Source organism: Mirounga angustirostris, unplaced genomic scaffold (genome assembly GCF_029215605.1).
Source record: "Mirounga angustirostris isolate CCGP_5_RB_7025 unplaced genomic scaffold, mMirAng1.0.hap1 SCAF_12, whole genome shotgun sequence".
Classification (NCBI taxonomy): domain Eukaryota; kingdom Metazoa; phylum Chordata; class Mammalia; order Carnivora; family Phocidae; genus Mirounga; species Mirounga angustirostris.
Window position 1 is genome coordinate 68,902,244 of NW_026991720.1, and position 21,299 is coordinate 68,923,542.

Here is a 21,299-nt window from a genome sequence, read left to right on the forward strand (position 1 = left end):
CCAATTATTAAAAACTAATTCTAGTTCTAAAAAACAAAATTAAGCTACATAAATAATCAAGAAGGAGTAAAGAAAGGACTATAAGAACACACAATTAAGTTATTTTTCTAAAAACATCCTTCTGCTTCATTCTTTTATAATGGTTCTATACTAAAATCCTATTAAAAATCTAGTAAATGTTTAAAATTAGAACAAAAATTCCATATTTATAGCATTTCTACCTCTTTAAATACATCTATAAACCAAGCAAAAAGTTAGTAACATCTATTTTCTAAAAAACTTATAAGAAGTTGCAAATAACTAGGTATTAATTCTGTGGACTTTTTCTTCCTTTTCTTTCTTCCTTCTCCCTTCCTTTTGTTGTTGTTATTTGACTTTTGTTTTTTAATAGAACTTGAAACAGAAACACATCTTCAGTATGTGGGATTATGATATTTGTTAAGTATCTACAGGGTTTTCAATATGGTTTTATTAAGATGGAAGTACAATACCAACATCTTAAAATAACCAGTCTTTTCTCCACCAGAAAATGTGTTTAAAAATGCAAAGTTCTTTTTTTCCTCACTACTACTACTCACACATTGTTTTTTAGTAGTTCAGCTAGTGGGAAAAACAGCTCTAAACTGATGAATCCATATTAGAGCCCCCCTCCCACCGGCAAAACAGATTTGGAGTTGCCACTAACCACACTGTAAACATCGTATTTTAGAAACCACTGGTCTTGGGATGCCTGGGTGGCTCAATCGGTTAAGTGTCTGCCTTCGGCTCAGGTCATGATCCCAGGGTGCTGGGATGGAGTCCCACATTGGTCTCCTTGCTCAGTGAGGAGCCTGTTTCTCCCTCTGCCTGCCGCTTCCCTGCTTGTGCTCTCTCTCTGACAAGTAAATAAAATCTTTAAAAAAAAAAAATAGAAACTACTGGTCTTTCCAGGAAAGAAACTTTTAATTTGCTAATGTAATGCTAGTTGATGATGACATTTCCTAATATATTTTATGACGCAAAGTTTTTTTTAAGTAATCCTTGTATCTGAAATCGATAGCCTCTTTATCATATTGGTTGAAGTTCCATCAGAAGATAGCAATTGTATCAGCTATTTTAATAGAATCTAATATAAAGAATTCTTAGAAAAGTAAAAGAACTGCTAATTAGACAATAAAAAAGGCAAGAGACTTTTCTTATACTTGTCTGAAAAATAATAAATAGTTGTAATAACTATTATAATCTGATTGAAAATAAATTAACCTAATCTAAAAAAGAAAACTCCCACAAAATTCCATACTCTAAAACAACTTCTCTTTTCCTGAAAAGTACTTTTGGACCAAATCACTAAATGAAACCTAGATGTTAAAATAAGTTGAAGTCCCACATCTTTATCATGTATACTAAGTATATACAAATATCTGCTGGCACATATTTCCCTTTCAAAATCCACCCAGAAAAACCCCAAACAAAAGAAAACAAAAAATCCCAGTCATTATTTTCATTTGTCTCATATAATTTTGATAGCTAGTTTAAAACAACCAGTGTGAGATGCAAGTTGCCTAGTGCTCAGATAAATTAAGCTAGAAACACAATAAAAACAAACAAAAAAAACCACAAAAAACCACACACACAACTAGAGGGATAGAATTCTCTACTTCAGCTATCTCCAATACTAAGATTATCTAGACGAATGGCTGTCTTCAGTCTATTATTTTAACCATAAGCATTTTGGTTTGTCAATCTAAAGTCTCAGGTTTTTATGTATAATTTTTCTATACTATAAAGATACTAAAAGCAAACAAAGTAAGTAAAAAGACAAACACGTGTTAAAAAAAAAGCTGAAAAACAAAATATAACAAGTAAGGAAAACATCTAATGTGCTAAGTAAACCATAGCTTATATTTCCCTTTCAATAGAACAACTCTGGCATACTGCACCCTTAGACTGGCTGAATCATCCTACCGAAGCTATCTGTTTCTTACTACCAACCATGAAAATATCCATAAAGTTTTTAACATGATTTGTGGAATATTTTGTTTGCCTAAAATTCAGCAAGGTCACACTTTGGTCTGTGTTGAAAAATCACTTTTAGGGGCACCTGGATGGCTCAGTTGGTTAAGTGTCTGCTTTTGGCTCAGGACATGATCCCAGAGTCCTGGGACTGAGCCCCACATTGGGCTCCCTGCTCAGTGGGGAGCCTGCTTCTCCCTCTGACTCTACCCCCCACCCCCTGGCTTGTGCTCTCTCTCTCTAATAAATAAATAAAATCTTAAAAAAAAAAGGAAAAAAAAGAAAAATCACCTTTTACATTTTTCATTTGACAAACTAGGAGTGCCTCTATTACAGGTGGTGTCATATATCAGGATCTTTCTGGCAAAGAGAGAAAAGGCTAAGAGACCTACTGGCCTCTTGTCACAGAAATGATGTTTTTAATCTGTAATCACAATATTAATGGAAATTTTGTGATTTAGTAATGTTAGAGATTGAGAAAATTCAGAAGAAATATAGTTAATCGGATTATTATTTAAAATGTCATTCTACTATTTTATGTGAAAGTAATATTAATAAAAAAAACCCCTTTATTTTCTGAAGTTGAGATCAGAATATACTATTAGAACATGAAATTCAATGAAAACCAAAAGAACCAAATGAAAGGAGAAAAATAGAAGGAAATAAGGATTTTGAAAATCTATTTATCCGATTATTGTTTATGGAGTTCCTTCTGTGTGTTAAGCTCGGATAATATAAAGATGAATAAAATACCCTTGGAAGCTCACAGATTGTGTGGGGAAGATGGATACAAATTATTATGATACAACATAAGTACTTACTAATTGCTATAGAAACACTAAATCCCTAATTCTTATTTCTGTGATGGTGACATCTGAATCAGACTCTGAAAGAAAAATCTGTACTTTCTTTTAAGGAGAGAGGTCACTGCGGGCAGAGAAAATCAGGTATCTGTAAGATATGTAAAAGGGCAAAGCATATTGTGACTGTGAGCCTGGAGTTTAGAAAGAAGGGAAAAGATAAACATAGGTAGGTAATAAAAAGTAAGCTGGTCAGATTTTGAAGTTTTACACATTCAACTTTTTGAAAATCATTTTATTTTAAAAAGAAAAGGAAAAACTCTTGACTGATACTGTGAGGTTGAATTAGTGTTTCTAAAGTATTTAATCCATGTCCCTCTGGAAAATGCTTTCTCACTCCATCTTCTATACATCACCACTGTCTAAGGAGCCCTGAGAAAGGCAGTCTATAACCTAATGGCATGAGGCAGACTAACTGGGTTGTAAATCCTAGCTCAATCACTGACTAATTGTGTGTCCTTAGGCAACTTAACCTCTCATGCCTCATCTTTAAAATGTAAATAATACCGTAATTCGCTGGATCTAAGACCACTGATTATAAGATACATCATTATTTTATGTAACACTAAGAAAAATGTTATCAATTAAACTTTGACATGCAATAAAGTTTTAAAAATTCATCCTGATGACAGAGATGTCAAAAATGGTGGTGGGGGGGATAGAATGGAGGATGAAATATGGTAATTTTAGCTACCTCACAGAATGGTTGTAAAGACAAAAGGAGTTCAAACATGTAAAACCCTTCGTAGCACAGCACCTGGCATATAATAAGTACTCAAAGTTAGCATGTCGTGTTTGCCAAGCCTTACTTTCTGCCATACGCAATTCTTTCCTTTCTATAGTTTATAAAGCAAGAGATACTGAAGATATGTATTCGAACTGCATTCACTCTACCTTGCCTGAGGTGTCCGTACACCCACACACTGGAGATTTTAATATAAAGCATAAACCTCTGTAACTAATAGAAAGTCCTTTCTTATTCTAAAGATTTATGATATTGTGATGCAAGTGTAGGGTTATCTTTGTGTGAAGAGCATTACATTTCATGCAGTTTGACTCTGCCAAAGCATGAGGATGTCTAAAAACTTCTTGGTAGGATCATTATTCTTCCCAAACAGTGTCTGGCTCAAGTTCTTGACATTCAGTCTAAGCAAGTACACACACCAGGTGTACTGCTTCACGCTGAAGACACTGAAGCACCTACGGAAGCTGGTGACTAGCTTCTGGAGGAGGCTTTATAAACAACCCCAGATTGCTACACTGACTCATAAAGTTCCATCTGACATTCTGTTTTCCCTGCTGATGACAGATCTTGAAAGGATGAAATGTAGAATCTAACTATAATAATTAGTATCCAAGTTTATCAAAAGACAAAAGCACAATATAAAGTTAAAGGGAGGGGGACCAGAGATTTACCTTTAGCATGGTAGCACCACAGTTATAACATTTATCTTCACTACCTTCACATAGACAAGATCGAGTTAGGTTACTGTCATCTTATACCAAACTAACATAAAATGATTAATAGTAGTTAGGAAATTTTCTTCAAAACGAACACGAATTAATGCATCAACACTGCTGGTTTCACTTTACATATGAAAGTTTGACTTCTGTTAGAGCCATTGCCAATGAACCAAAGTCCAGCCAGATCATATGGCTGTGACCTATAGGAGGGTGAAAGAGAAAGGCCAAAGGGTATAAAGAATTTATCTTTTAAAATCGATTCAGCGCATTTATATACAGAACTATTCATCCAGTATGGTACTAAAGATTTTTAATCCTCAAGAATTGGAGAAAACAAAGCAGCAAAACTGCTCAAAATATCCTACACTTTGAAAGATCTCCTGGGATGAGAACAGAGCTCAGATTCCAATGCCCCATTTACTGGATATTTTGCCAAAGTGGGTGCGAAGTTAAATGGGAACAGCGTTAAATGTGCACCTGTCCATTACACATTACATCTTGACCAATTAATCTCATAGTCACCCAGAGCTCTCCAGATAATGGCTTCGATAATACTAAGAGCCAAAAATAAAAGATCCTATCATTATTAAGTTAACCTCAGCTCGTCGGCCTCTCTGCTAGTGGTATTTTAACAGAGAAAATTAGAAAAAAAAAAAATCAATCAACAAGTAAATATCCCTTGATTACTGAAAGATAATTCGTTCTGAAATAAGGAGGTCATATTTCCTTTTCCCCTTTACACCAATTTCAAAACCCACATCGAAGGCCTCCTTTCAAACTGCTTCCGACGTAACTTCCTTGCCCACCTCGACTCCTGTCAACCCACAGCTTCCTTTCAAATAATCTGCCCCAGTGCCTTTACTTTGTAAAAAGTGTGCAGCCAGAACCCTTGAAACGTTTCTGGATCACCGAGGCTGGGCGACACCTCCTCCATTTGGCCAAGGGCATCCTTTGCCAGCTGTCGCCCAGGCGGCAGAGGAAAATGGGGCGGCCCTTGCCGCTGTCCAACAACAGCTCGGCTCGGCGGCACAGGGCAGAGGCCGGAGTAAACAAAGGCTAAAGAGCCGGACCCCTCGGGCTCAGAACCGACGACCCCAACTCTGGCAAAGGGGCCCCTGGCAGGCGGGGCCTCCGCCTCCGGCGCCCCGGGCTGGCCCCCGAGGGTCCGACCCGGTGCACGCGAGGCCCGGGCCTGGCGCGGCTCCCCCGGCGCAGCTCGCGCAGGAGCCCGGGCCCCGGCAGCAACTCGCGCCAGGCCCGGGCCGGCCGGCCCGACCGCAGCGCAGGCGGCTCAGGGGCCCCAGGACCACGGGCCCTTCTCTAGGGGCGGCGCGCACTGGGGTCCGCTCAGTCGGCCAGGGGCGCCCGGCCCCTGGCCGGGGACACCTGGGGGCACGTGGGGGCACCGCCTCCGCCGCCGGCCCGGCGCGCGGGCGGGCGGGCGCGCGGGCGGACGCGTGAGCGTGGGCGTGTGTTGGGCGAGGGGGGCGGCCTCCAGCCGCCGCGTCGCCTCCTCCCCCGGCCGGCCCAGGCAGGGGGAGGGCCCGCTCACCTCGGTAGCGGCGGGAGGCGAGGTGGCACGCTGCGAGGAGCAGCACGGCCACCAGCGCCAGCACCTTGGCGCTCCTCACGCTGAAGTAGTGGTTGATCTCCCGCTTGCCCAGGTTGTAGGCCAGAGCCGCCATCTTGGTTCCTCCATGACAACAGTGCGCGGCGGAGCGGGGAAGGGGCGCCGCACAGGGGCAGCACTGGGGCTGCCGCCGCCGCAGCCAGGCGAGGAGCCGCCGCCAGCCCCCGCGGCCGCCACCCGCGCCTCCCGCCGGGGAGCCTGACCCCGCCGCCGCGGCGCGCCGGGCCTCCACCTGCGCCTCTTCGGCCGCGGCCGCCTCGGCGGCTTTACCCCAGCCTCGCCACCCCTGCTCGGCGGTGCCGGTTCCCCAGGCGCCCTGGACGCCTGTCTCCTCCCCTTCCTCCTCCTCCCCTTTAGCCTCCTGCCTTAATAGCGGCTGCGCCTGCGAGGGGGGTCCGGATGCCCGGTGCTCCGGGGTCACGGGCCCCAGACAGCTCTCCGGGGTCAGCGGGTCAGGGGCGCCGGCGGGCGGCGGCAGCGGCAGGGACATGAGGATGTGAGTAGAGGGGACGAAGGGTCCAACCGAGCCCGAAAGCGAGCCCTGGGGCTTTCTCCTGTCTTTCCGGCCACTACCTGAGCCCAGGTTGGGGCACACAGAGCTACAGTTCCTGAAGAAAAGTACACGTTATTCCACCCCCCCAACACACCCTTTCCGAGCTTTCTACCACCCCTGAACCTGCCCAGCTGCATGTGATATCACGGGGCTTATGGTCAACCTATCCAGTCAGTCTGGCTGGTCCTAGATGCTTGACAGGTGTTGAAATTGCTGATCGCTCTAGCACCCAACCCACGAAGACCAGTCAACCCTTTAACTTACTTTCTTGGCCCATTTCTCTTGAAACTTAAAAAAAAAAAAATCCTCAGTTGCCCGATTCCGCGAAGTACAGAGTAGAAGGTACAGAACGAGCCTAGCTTAGTGTAGGTGTTGGGGCGAAAAGATCCTCACCCTTCATTTGTATTTACGTAAGGGTTAGCTAGGTGGATGCGCCAAACATTAAAAAGTGTGCTCGTGACAATCATTCCTGCTCCTAAAGTTGGTTAATATTTTGTGGCTATAGATAAAGCAAGTATGCCTTTGCTTCTATGAAGCGCTTGTTATCCCTCACCCAGCTTTTTCTTTGTTTTTGTTTTCTCCTGTGCTGCCCTCCAGATGGGAATGGTTATTTATATTGCTTTCCTATCTCCTTGCCTTGTTTAAAGTGAGTCACTGGTTAGTTGGGGTGTTTTCAAGTATTCTTTACAACTTTCCCATTTAGCCATTCCTGAACTTGTGTTTATGAGCCCCTCTTAAAATTATAGAATGTTAGATTTGAAGGGACTATCGAGATCTTGTCATCCCAATTCTTTTCATCCAAGGACTCTTTTTATTATGTTTTCATCTGTGGACCCCATATCTTGAAAGATTTTGTCACTTAAATGAAATCACATACATCACTGTCATGGATGTAATGCTAATAAGCAATAAAGTTAAATAAGTGTACAAACACTAGGCACTGTCCCCTGGAAATGGTCGCTTAATTTTGGCTGTCACTCTTCTGATCCAAGGTTGATCACATGCTGAAGGAATTAAATCAGATATTGTAAAAACCAGATAAATAACTCTGCTAACAGCATATGGTCCGCCAATAACATCCTAGAAATTTCTATGATGTCATCAACAGCAAATTAGAATTTCTGATCAGCGTGTGATAACCAGTGTTAGCCCGCAGGGTTGATTTAATGCCTGCCAAAAGTAAAGAAACTTGACATTTTATTTAATTGCAATTTCCAGAAGGCTTTCTGAAATATTGTAAATAGCTTGTGGACTTCATTCTTCCTTCCCTCTAGTTTAAAGCTAATCCCTCTCCCCTGCTCTAAATCTCTTCCTGTCCCCCTTTCTTGGGGTGTTGATGACTCCATCAGTCATCCCTACGTCAATCATCCTCTCTCTGTGTCTTCTTTAAACTCTCCCTCTCTCCTGGCTATTTCCCTTCCACCAATAAGTTTCTCATTTTAGTGAAATACATCCATGAACTGTTTCTGTGTGTTTACTTCTACAGCTCTCTTTTCTTCTCTGAACAAGTATCTAGAAAGAGTAGTTGACTTTGAGGTCTCCACTGGCTCCACTCCCATTCTCCCTTCTAAATAACTCTCAAATATACTGCCTCTGCTCTATCCCCTTGCTGTTGCCTTGGTTAAGGCATGATTTCTTGCCTGAATTTCCTATTCCCTTAACTCATCTTCCTCAATTCCGGCTCAAAAATCCAATCTTACTGCTTCTCTGCCATACCTCTAACCAGACTGAACTTTTCAAAACTCAAATCTGATGATGTTAAAAACTAGATAGTGGCTCCATGTTCATTTGCCAACCCCTAAACCATCCAGAATGTTTACTAATGCTCTGCCAGTTACCTCACCCCCTAATAATCTGATAAAAAGGGAAACCATCTGATAGGAACACTTTCAACTGTGCATTACTTAAAAACAAAAGCAAAAACAGAAACAACTACCACATTTATCCCTTTTCTTCTAACCAAATATCGATTTCTCATTTTACCACAGGAGGTTATGGGGATAAAGAGGACAGGAAAAGGAGACAAAATGGAGCAGCCAGAACAGTAGGAGGAGCACAATTTTGAGGTGAGAATCTTCTGGTCTAAATTGTTTCTGTTTCACTATATCCATTCATTCGTTTATATTGATCTAATTTTTTATTATGGTATAATTGACATAACATATTAATCTCAGGTGTGCAATGTAATGATTTGACATTTATATATAAAGTATTACAAGGTGATCACCACAATGATTCTAGTTAACATCAGTCACCGTACATAATTACAAAGATTTTTTTCTTGTGATGAAAACTTTTAAGATCTACTCTCTCAGCAACTTTGAAATACCCTATACAGTATTATTAACTATACTTCTTTTCTGATTTGAAAAATTCCTTCTTCCTCCACCAAAGCTGTCTCTTTCATCTGTGTGTTGGTATACCCCTATTTGAGAACTTGGTCTCGTAAGTTTCCCTTCTTTATTTCTACCTTCAATTTATCCTTCTTCACTGTTTGTCCTATATATAAGCTCAAATGTTTCCTATTTAAAGCGCCTTCCTTAATTCACTACACAATCTCTCTTCTCCCTATGGAACTTCTTGAAGGAACAATCTGATTTCTTTCTTTCTTTCTTTTTCTTTCTTTCTTTCTTTCTTTCTTTCTTTCTTTCTTTCTTTCTTTCGTTCTTTCTTTCTTTCGTTCTTTCTTTTGTTCTTTCTTTCGTTCTTTCCTTCCTTTTCTTTCTTTCTTTTGTTTTCTTTCCTTCCTTCCCTTTTCTTTCTTTCTTTTACCACTTACTGATTTTTAAGAACTTGAAAACTAACTTCTCCTATTACTTTACTTAAACCACTTGTTCAAATGTCAGCCGCATCCTAACTGACCAAACCCAATGTCTCTATCCTAACTTTATCCTTCTTCCCTGCACAGCATTGTTGGAATATTTGCTTTCTTAAATCTTTTCTTTTTGACTTCTGTGACACTACATCCTTCTGTCTCCTTTCTCATGCATCTCCAAGAAGAATCCTCTTGCTTTTGCAAATCCTTATATGTAAGTACTTTTCAAAGTTTTCTTGTTTGCTTACTTTTCTTCTTGGGAAACCTACGTTACAAGTTGGCTTCAACTATCACATTGGATCCTGCATGCAACTTAGATTCCTCTCACATGCTCCAGACCTCATTCATGTATCTCAGGGATAGCTTCATCAAGTCTCTCATGGTACCTCAGACTCAATGTGTCGGAAACCAGTTTTATTTTCCTTCCAAACCCATTCATCCTGTTATGTTTACCATTTAGGTTATTGACACCACTGTCCTTCAAGTCATGCCTGCTAATCTTTGACTCATCTTTCTCCTCTGCTTTATCTCAAGTATGGGTTTTCAGTTGGTTGTGTGATCACAGATGAGCCATTGGATAGTCAGAACAAAGTACTAAAACTTCTATTTATCGTGAATTCCTGTTACAAATGATTTTAAAAGATAATTTTGGTGACAAAAACAAACTTCACTTAACACCTCATGAAACGGATAGCCCCTTTCACAGAACTGCAAAATGTGGTGGAAGGCAAGGAATTTTAATTGGATAAAAAAAGAACCAAGGAAGAGAAAAAGAGACAATATCTAATTGGCTGGAGTCACACAGTCAACTTTGTTTGGGATGAGAAGAAACAAGGAAATAAGTATACAGCCCAGAGCTAGCTTGGCATTTGCGAATTGGCTCATTGCATTTCTGGTTAAGTGGGGGCATTTACAAGAGACACAAAACTTAGAAAAGTTTTGATTTGCTGATATGGCACCCCTGGGCAGGAATGGCTTATTTTGGGCCTAAGAAGTTATTTCAATATTCCTAACTACAGGAAAATAAGGTTTTATTACTATTTCATATAAGTACTTCCCTTGTACCCTAACTTGGTCTATAGGTAGAGTCATGTCATGTGCACATGGAGAGGAATTCTGAGGGGAGTGTGGGAATTCACATTTGTGAAGAGATCAACAATGGCTCACTTATTTGTTGACTTTAAACTGATTGTGCCTGTGAGCCTAACAAATGGATTCACAGATTGTATTATCTACTTTTACTTAAACTCACAAAATAGATGGTGACTTTAAAATTCCCTATGGTGAATGGGAATTGAAGATGATTCTAATTTATAAAAGCACTAGCAAACAAGAATGTGTAGAATGGAATCTTCTGCTACTACAAGCTCTTCATCAACTACCTCACATGTTTTTTAAAAAAAGTGTGCCTATTATCATATACACACATATAGATATATCAGATATGTACATAGATTGTGTATCATCCATGACATACACAGACATGGACAACTTAAATCTGTAAGAAATCAGAAAAAAATTTTGAAATTATCCAGATTATTTGAAATGAGAATTTACATTTGCTCATTGTAAACCACAGATCTTGCTATAAATCTGTGGTGCTTGGAGGTGAGTTACTACTAATACAAAGCCATGGAAATTAACAAGATGTTTAGAAATTAAGCATCCAAACATGAATTAAACCACTCTCTTTAAAAGCAAAAAAAAGTTTGTGAGCATGTGTGAATGTTTCAAATTACATGCATTATATTAGTTATATTAGCAGTACATTTTTTATAACTATGCATTAGTTGGAGGAGTTCATGCTCCAATTTTAACGAATATTGAGTGCACAGTCAAAAACCCCAAATCACTTACTTAGTGAATTACTGTATCCTTTTTATTCTGGTTTCCTCAAAGCTCTTTCCTTCTCCAGAATGCTCTGGTTCAGGCTTCAACCTGACCATTGCAATAGGTTCCTACTACTCCTTTTTCTGATATCTCACTTTTTCAATCTCTTTTTTTTGCCAATTGCTGCTAGAGTTACTTGTCTGAGGCTTATATTTGGTCTTGTCATTTCCCTGCTTAAAAACTTTGGGGGTTTCCTGTCAGGACACAAAGAATTCCCAGCCTCTTATCGTGTTGAGGGTTGGCTGTGGTTTGGCCTAAACCACCAAGTCTTCCATTTAGCTCTCATTTCCTTCAACCATGCTAACCTACAAGCCAGGAACATTACATTTCTGTCACTTTTCTCCTCCTCGAACCTTTGTTTAAAACACCTTTTTCCTTGCACCATGCATTCTACTTGTTTAAAGCCTGTCTTCTTTTTTCCCTACTTCAGCTTTATTGAGGTCTGATTGACAGAGACATTTGTTTGTTTGTTTGTTTTTTAAAGATTTTATTTATTTATTTATTTGACAGAGAGAGACACAGCAAGAGAGGAAACACAAGCAGGGGGAGTGGGAGAGAGAGAAGCAGGCTTCCCGCAGAGCAGGGAGCCCGATGCGGGACTTGATCCCAGGACCCTGGGTTCATGACCTGAGCCGAAGGCAGACGCTTAACGACTGAGCCACCCAGGCGCCCTGAGACAGTTGTTTATATTTGGAGTGTTCAGTGTGCTGGTTTGATCTATGTAGTCTTTGAAATGATTACCATAATTTTCTCCTCTAAAGCCTGCTCCAGGGGCGCCTGGGTGGCTCAGTCTTTAGGCGTCTGCCTTCGGCTCGGGTCATGATCCCGGGTCCTGGGATCGAGCCCCGCATCGGGCTCCCTGCTTCTCCTTCTCTCACTCCCCCTGCTTGTGTTCCCTGTTTCACTGTCTCTGTCAAATAAATGAATAAAAATCTTAAAAAAAAAAAATAAATAAAACCTGCTCCATTTTACCTCTTCCATGAAGTAAGCCCATGGCTCCTGATGGGACTATAACTCTTTCCTTTCTCTGATTTCTCATAGTACTTTGTTTCTGTCTGGGCTTAAGTATGCATCCAGCACAGGCACCATCCAATCAGAACAGATACCTTCTTTACTTGGGCATATTGTGTGTATGGGGAAATTATCAGCTCAGTCTTTTGGGATATATCCCACTGTGCTTTATAATCTATTCAGTTATTATGTTTATCTTTGTCTTCTTCATTCCCCTCCTTCTAGATTTTATGCATTGGGGCACAGGGAGTTAGTACTTTTTGTATTTTGTAGAGAGTACTTGTGAAAGACTTAGAAACAGTCCAAGATATTGTGGTTGTCTTCAATGGAAAAGTAGGCATTGTCCAGATTATCTGATTCTATCGGGTCTCTGAATCTTTTATTGTCTTTGAGTTATTTTACATTGCTCTAAGTTATATAATACTTATAGTAATGCAAATGGTTTTTGTCCATAGAAATGCAAATTGTATCTCATTGGGATTCAGTTGATTATTGCTCTGTGGATATTGAGCAGTTTTGAAGTTTTACATTTGTTAGGCAAATTTATTTTGCCATTCCTAATGCCGTATATGTGTGGTTCTTTTAATTCTCCTTTGAACCAATTGTAATATCTTCTGGTTCCTTCATTAATTAATGAATTAAATAAAGGCTTTGACACATGATCATTTTATATCTGTATGAAAGTCATGCTATATCCTCTTCTAAAAATTATCTTTTAATACATGAATATGCCTTGAACTTAATAAATATTAATGTTTCTTAAATCCAAATTAAAGGTCATTTAATGAAGAACACTGGAGAAAATTGAGACACTTTTCTTCTGAGAATTTTTGAGACCATGGGATAGATAAATATTTTCCAAACTGAATTTTGGCTGTCTGAACAAGTGAATAATTTCCTACGATAGATTTAAAACTGGGCTTTTATCACAGTGAATTTGAATATTGGCCTTTGGATTTTTTGATCAAGTTGAGTGTACCTAAAACAAAACCCAAACATCTGGTTTGTCTTTACTCAAGTATTTGAAAACTGATACAAAAAGGAATAATAAATTCTAAAGTATTACTCAGTTACCTTATTATATGTTTTTAGTTGCATTTTTTTTAATCTGAAAGATTTCACCTTGAAAAAATTATTCAGAAATCTCAGTAATCATTTGGAAGTTGTATAAGGTAAAAGTTTCATACATGATGTAATAGTCTTAAATATAAGGAACACATCCTGCACCTTATGTTCACATCTGTCCTTGTCTTCAGATTGGGAAATGTGTGAGAGTCACCCTCAGGTCTCTGGGTTTTTTTTTTAATCTAAATTCTCTGCATATCCCAATTGTATTCTCTTTCTCCCACTTTTCCAGCTTCTCTTCTATCTCCTTTCCTTCTGCTCCAGTTGTGTTTCCAAATATCTGTACTTCTGAGAAAGCTCTTTACTACCTACCCTCAGATTCTCATTCACTTTACTGGTTTGGACAAAGGTGAAATCAGAGGAAATGAGAAAAAGGTGGACAGATTGGAGACAGACTTTAGAAGTAAAATAGACAGCACTTGCTGATGAGATTGTATGTGGGAGATGAGGAGGGAGAACCAAGTGTGACTTTTGTTTCTGGCTTGAGCAACTGGTGGATTCAGGGATCATTTACAGACATGGTGAGACTGGGGTGGCAACAAGCTTGGGAAAGATTATCATAACATTGTTTTCAGTGTCTTCTTGTTTATACTGAAGTATGCTTAAAAATTAAAACCCAGAAAATACAGTACATACTAAATTTTCATGTGTGAAATTCTGCTGCACCCACCACTCTCAACACCCTTTCTTTAGGGCAGAAAAAAATGCATCTCCCACTCCATTCCAAGTTGCACACTTTTTTTTTTCAGGTGAAATCAACATTGTTTGTGTAAACATTTTTTAAAGATAAAGGGGGAGAGGGATGGTAGTGTAACAATTATTTTGCCCTAGGTCTTCCTCGAAGGCTAAGACAAATTCTCCTTTCTGTAGAAGTGTTGTTTAAATTAGCTGGAAATTCACAGTTCACTGCTTTTTAAAAGGCACCCTGTCCCTTAGGGAAGGAGAATATGAATATCTCCCACTGTTTCTAAGGTGAAGGATGTTAACCATTGATCAGATCAGAATGGAGCAACTTGAAGGGGAGAAAAAACTTCTAAATGACCTGCCTGGTTTCACAGCCTTCTGGCCCAAATGGTACTGACATTTTCATTAAGCAGGTTAAGGAAAACAATAGAGGTTAATTAACTTAACTTAGTGGTGTTTCAGCTGAAATGGCCGAAACTGCCCCAGGCCTCAGGTAAGTCTAATGTTGTTAGTAGCATCTTGGCCTTCCACTTTACACTATATCACCTTTGAAGGTCTGTAAACAAATTAGAATTGCTTTTTGTGGGGGGCTGTGTAGCTCACAGGGATGTGTGAAAATGTATTAGGTAACGTCTGTAAAGCACTTTAAATGATTTATTCTGGAGCCAGTTTTTCCTAAGGGATACTTTGTCTCACATGCTTCTAATTGCCTTCTAGCTGGATGAGAAAAAGCAATCTTCAACTAAACACTTAGTGGGTTGCAGGAGATGACTCATAGATCTTTTACTCTATGCACACAGAACATATACTTATATTTCCCATCATGAAATTCTGCCTTTTTAACTAGCATATTTTTCTTTTTGGTGACATTTAGATATCATTTTTGGCTTGCAGAAGTGGCAGGTATGACTTTGTGGTTGTTAGGAAAAAAGTTTTTACTACGGGGGTAGAATAATGTAAAAAGAGCGGAGGTTTTGAAAGAATGTTCAGGGTTTGACACCTGGCTTCACCATTTACTAGCTAAATAATGTGGCAAATCATTTTGCCTGTTGAACTTCAACTTTCTTACTTGTAAAATGAAGATAATAATACCTATCACTCAAGGTTGTTTTTATGACTAAATGAGTAATGTATAGTTTTTGACACTTAGGTGATGCTCAATAAAAGATTCTTCTTTCAAAGTTCATTGTCACTGGTAAATTCACAAGCAATTGTTCTTCAGTTTGCTCTCTACCAGTCAATATCTACCACTTAAGGTATATGTCACAGAGCCCAGGTGTTTAATAGAAAATAGTCAAGCACAGATACATTCCTTTAGATAATTAAATAATACTTGATTTAATCTGTTAAGCGGTACCTCAGTATGTTCTTGAAAGGTCCTGCCACCCACCTTTTTGCTTTATTTCCAAGTTTTAAATAATTTTGCTTAACAATCCACTCTTGATCATAAATAACCTTTAGAGATTATTTTTGATCGCTCACACACATGCAAACACACGTCTGGTTTCATTATATTTGTTTACATAGTTCAGCAAAAGGTATTAACTAACCATATGTGCCTCCTTGAGCATTCAGTATTGAGCAACTATACAGGGCAAAGAACTAAATTCTGCTGAATAATTTCATTAAGGGATATAGGATTCAATCATTTAAAAGCATTTTTTTTTTTCCCTATCCCAAGATTAAGAAAATCTACCTACCAAGATTTCATCTTCATTGCTTATAGATTCCGGAGAACTCCTTTCTACTTGAAGTCCCAAATATGCTGCAGTTCCTGGCCAGCCAGTGAGTGATGCTGCCTATGACCTGTGAGGCTTTAACCATAAAACAGATACCAGACCAATGTTCTTGGGTGGTACCTGGTTTATGGTTTCTTTCTTTTACACATAAAGTACACTTGCTCCTTAATGATGGAATTTTCATAGCTGATTAAATATCACTTATTTTCAAATATGACTCTCAGGACCTTGTGTGACAGCATCACAATTGAAGACAGTAAAACTCTCTGTTGGGGTAACACATAATTTTTTATAAGAATTTGATACCTGGTGAAAGGAAAACAGCTTCTTATTGACCCTATGCAGGTAACTTTATTTTCATGTAAGGTATAGAGACTCAGTATACATAATTGGTTTTAAATTCTGAAGGAGGCATGAAGCCTTAGAAGCCATTTTTAAAATATTTCACTTGATGTTGAGAGAGTTAGAGGTTAAGTTACCAGGTAAAAGAAAGGACTTCTTCATACAAGTATCAGAAAATAGACAACAAATAACTGCCATCAGTATTCCAAACCAAATATCTATGATTAAATTTAGTTCATTTCATTCATTTATGTATTTATTTCTTGTTCTGCTACATCTTGGGTCATCAGGCTGCTTTCGTGAAGTCATCTGCTTCTAAAATAGAACAGGTCTTGGAAATCCCAACCGTTCCCACATATATCTGACAATTGTGCAGGCAGTGTTATCTTTACGCTCTAGAGTTGCAACTCAGGAGCCAATTTGTTGAAATATCAACAATTAAAAGAACACGGTACAGTCCTTTCTGTGAAATTCTGAGATTGCCCTTATTGTTGAAGATACAAATTTTAAGCTCTGTGCTTTTTTGGCAAGCTTCAGAAGATAACAGGAGTCACGGGATTAAGTGATTATGGTTATTTTACCGTGGTAATGAACAGTGCCAAAATTGAAGGAAGTACAATCTCTAATGAGTGCAGGACATAATTTTTTTGTAATAATATGATTAGTATTTTTCCCAAGAGTAAGAATGTATTATGAACAGTGAGAGCACTGACAGATCTCCAGGGCCTTTCGATTCATTCTGTTATGTGTACAACCTCAGAAATGTGTATATGAGTATTATTTTATCTATAAAACTTACCCTTTAATTTGACCACTCTTTTGATCAGTTCTTAACGATAGTGTTGAGCTAATCGAGGAAATATAGAACATGTCAAGAAAACAACTATTTGGGGGCATCACTTCTTTTATAAGGCAAAAGAACAAATCTTCATGAACTTCCAAGACCCGTATGGGAAAATTTTTAAAGAAGCTTTATGTGTAAAGAAAAATCCTGAAATTTTAATTTTTCTGAATCTGGGATGTGATCATGGAAAAGCAAAATCAAAAGCATTATCAGAGTACTTTAGATCATCTATCATGACAGGATCAGGTGTGCCTGAGAAATGATAAATTGACTACCTATTAGAGTGACAATACAGTATTCTAAATGACAAGAAGGTAACGCAATTGAAAGGAATCTTAGATCTTTCAGAAATGAGGAACTTTATGTTTTTGTTGCTTAATAATCAAGGGCTTGACAAAGTCAGCACAAAATACAGAAGACTGTTTTGATGGGATATGGAATTTCTGCCACACATGCAGACAGATCACAGAGAATGTGAAAGAATAACTATTTACTATCCCTTGTTAAGAGAAGGCCAAATAGTTCAAGATAAACTGTCATTTTAATATATAGAAAACCAAATTCTAGTTTTGCATTAACATTCTATTTAGCAGTAAAGGATTCATGAGCTTCCTGCTCTACTTTTTAAATTATCTTACAAATAAATCCACTAAAGCTGAGCAAACTTTGTCAAAACTTGAATACATTTTATTTTTTTTCAGATTCATTGTCTGCAGTTTGAGACAAATACAGTTTGTTTTTTCTGCCAACTATAACTTTCTATATCTATTAAAAGTTTGTCTCACACAATCCTCTTTTACATTCTGGAAGAACCAGATTTTTTTAAGACAAAGCTACTCTCCTTTCCTCGAAAACAAAAACACCTTCCATTGACTTGTATTCACAGATGTAGTTTTCTGCAACGATTGCTTTGATCTGGTCTTTGATTAAATGTATGGATGGTAACTTTCAGTCAAATTAGCTAATTTATATTTCATAGAGAAAACTGGAAGGGAAATGTAGAAGTATCTATCATACACTGTTTAGCAAATTGGCAAAACTGAATATGCACGTAAAACTCTAGAGTTTTATTTACACTTACTTTTACATTTTAAATTAGCAAAATGAACACAATCATTAACATGACCAACAAATATACCCACTATAAGAAACAAAAGCACATATATATTAAAAATACCTCTAGTGACCATGTTTCAGTATTATAATTCACTTTAGAAATTGTCTAAGTGTCTAAGGTTAGGCATTAAATAACTTCATTTAAGAGTAGCCCAGGATTTTAAAGTTAAATAAGTATCTTGGTTAAGTTAAGTAGATATACTACAACTTAGACAATTGTTTATCAGAATTAAAATTTAAGAGTTTAGATCCTTTATATTCACAGAGCTTGGGAGTGAGAGCTGAGATTCCCTGTATCAATTTGACTTAATACTTGTTCCAGGAAATTCTTGGCTCAGGAGGATAAAGATATAAACCAATAAACAATTTTACTATTTGCTTTAGGAAATTCCTGAAAAGCAATTTATCCATATGATTTGTTCATCTGGCCAAACAGCTCTCCTATCAGGATAAAAAATTGCTCACTTGGCCAAATAGGTAGCTTATAAAAAAAAAAAATTTACTTATTAAGACTCATGTCAAGAAGCTGGCCTTGCTATATTTCTCAATCCTAAACTATTATGTCAAGGACTGTCCCCCGTGTCAATTAGTTTTCTGTCTTGACAAACTTGCCTTCAACCACTTAAGCCCAGATCCCCGAGCCCTATAATTATCCTCCCCTAATTTCCCCATTTTGAGACATTACTAGGATCTCTCAAGGTGGTGTTATCCCTTACTGCAGTAGGCCTAATGAACTTAGCTTTGATTGATCAACAGAAACTGTGAGTTAATAAATGTGTATTGCTTTAAGCCTAGAAGTTTGCGGTAATATTGTCATGCAGCAATAGCAAACAGATACAACGGCATTGATAAAACCAGCGGAGAATCAGATAGCTGTTTTCAAACCAAAAGTTATCAAACTCACCTAGATTGTAAAAGATACAACTTTATTATGTGAACTCGTGTTTTTATACAAACCTGCTTCTGACCTTGAGGTTCCTGTGAGAAATTTTTAAGGCTAGTTTTATGTGTCCATTTTTTTTTTTTTTTATTTCCTGAGAGACTTGGGAATATTAGAGTTATGTTACGTGTTTATTTTTCTTTATGAATCAATTAGAACGGAGCAATTTGGATTTGAGAGACCTTATAATTTATTTATATGCTCAAGAGGTAGGAAAACGTCAAACACGTAATGAGAGGTAAAAGTTTTTCTCAGTTACAGATGCACAGACTTGCTGAGAGCTTGCAGGTTTAGCTCCTCCACCTCAATCATAAGTTAACAGTAAACCCCGAACCATGACAACCCAGAAGAGCAGATCTCAAAGGGGTGTTCTACTTTCAATGAGAATAAAATATTTTCTTGACTGAGCTGAGTTCAATAACAAACAGACAAACAAAAAAAAGGTTAACAAAACAGATTCTTTATCATCTCTCACCTAAGAGATCTTCCATTATGTCCTGACAGAATCACCAGCAGTTAGATCATAAAACTGGAGTCCCAGATACTGCTATTATCAGTGAGGAATAACTTGTTGGCTGTGCAGCAACCAGACTTAACATATACACAGGGTGCTTTCTTGACCATGAAATTAAGACTGGCCCAGTGGTCCAGTGTACCCACTGGTCCATGAGTCCAGCTGTGGAGGTAGACAAGACATGAACAGATGAATAGTCTTGGCCAAGAACCAGCAAAAGGAAACAAAAGCTCCCACAGTATACTCATAATGATTTAGGCTATTTTAGTATTGATGAGTTTACGTGGGGAGTAGGATGGCCAAAGGGGCCATATTACTGATGACCTTGAATGTTCAGAAGTGAGTGTATCATTGTTGGATGTTAAAATATACTTCTTTTTAAAAAGGTAAAATCATAACGTTCATACAGATATAAAACTGAGTTGATGTGAACGATTTTATTTAACTCATTAATGAGGAAACTGGTGAGGTGTCATAAGTTCAAGGGGGAGTTATTTAAAAAAGGACACATTCATAAATCAGGATTATTGAAATAAATGTGCAAATGGAGGTAAAGCTGGCCTTATGGGGGTGGGTGGGAAGGGAGGAAAATTAATTGACTCTCCACCAGACAGAATTTACACAATTATAGACAATAATTATTATGCATTGTTATTGGTTATCTATATCTTACAAAATTGTAAAGTAACTCAAGGACTAGAATCAGATACTTGGAACAGTATGACTAAATAGTATGGGGTTTTTTGTTTGTTTTGTTTTTTTACACTGAAACATAATATTCCCCTACAATGAGACTGACTGACTTGATAGTAGAAAGTAGTGGGCCAGACCTGAGAAGTGCTTTAGGAATAGAAACTATACAGCTTGGTAGTTGCTTACATGTAGTAAGTGGGGAGGACAATTCAAAGGTCATTCATTACAAGTGTGGCATTTGCCAAAGTGGTTAGTGGTTGCTTCCTGTGGGCTAGGATAATGACCATCGTGGTGCTGGGGACAATGAAGGGAAAAATCGAGGAAATATTTTAATAAGGGATCATTTTAGAAACTGAAGTTCTGTGACAGTCAAAAGAGGCCTTTTGGTTGGGAGAGGGAGGGTTGCCATCCACTCCATTATCATTAGACCCTCCTTTTTAATGGTTTCCTTAAGTGTCATGAAATCTGAGTAAAAGTAGTGTGCTTGCTCAGCCTGATAGCCTCTGGGTAAGTCCTTTGGCTTTCCATTTTGGAATTGACTTAGAATATATTACCTTTTTCTGATGCACTTGACTAGGAATCATTTCTGGACCTACAGATAAAAATCAGGAGGGAATTTAGGGAAGTCCTGAAATGAACCGAGGAAGACATTACTCAGTAGTTTTCTTCTTCCCACTGTGAATTTGATTTGAGAATATTCTGAGTAAAAAAAAGAGAAAGAGGGAGAGAAAGGAAAAAAGGGGGAAAGTAGGAGGAGAAATTGGAGAAATATTACCCTCTCTTCTAAAAGTCTGGGTGAAAAGGCATTAATATGACCAGGGATCTTTTTCAAATTAAAGATATGAAGAACATGAGGTTTCTTGTCTATTGACATATTACTGTTTGCTTAGCTTAACATCCTTTGAAATTCAGTCCTATGTCAAATATCTGCTCTAAATTAGTCACCCTGCTGTTCTGGTTTCCCAACATTTCAAAAATTTCACCTTAATATAATCTCCTCTATCCATGTATAGAAATGAGATAGTCTATTGCTTTGTTCCTTGTTTAAGAAAGAGGAGACCAGGGCGCCTGGGTGGCTCAGTTGGTT

General features: G+C 38.4%; 1 protein-coding gene and 1 long non-coding RNA gene across 5 annotated transcripts in view; one reads left to right on the forward strand and one right to left on the reverse strand.

Moving 5' to 3' along the window:
• Positions 1-6,002, reverse strand: part of CASD1 (CAS1 domain containing 1) — a 49,872-nt gene extending 43,870 nt beyond the window's left edge. For all 3 annotated transcript variants that reach the window (XM_054505291.2, XM_064575258.1, XM_045864685.3), the window contains exon 1: positions 5,869-6,002. In XM_054505291.2, the coding sequence (XP_054361266.1) occupies positions 5,869-6,001 (133 nt within the window). In that variant the 5' untranslated portion in view covers position 6,002. The remainder of the gene's footprint in view (positions 1-5,868) is intronic.
• The window catches only part of LOC123835560 (uncharacterized), a 60,453-nt gene continuing 44,996 nt past the window's right edge, over positions 5,843-21,299 (forward strand). Inside the window, exons 1-2 of one of the 2 annotated variants that reach the window (XR_006788770.3) lie at positions 5,843-5,980; positions 8,488-8,565. This is a non-coding gene — a long non-coding RNA (uncharacterized LOC123835560). Of the gene's footprint in view, positions 5,981-6,276; positions 6,443-8,487; positions 8,566-21,299 lie in introns of those variants that run through there. The other variant, XR_008505271.2, reaches the window with a different exon arrangement.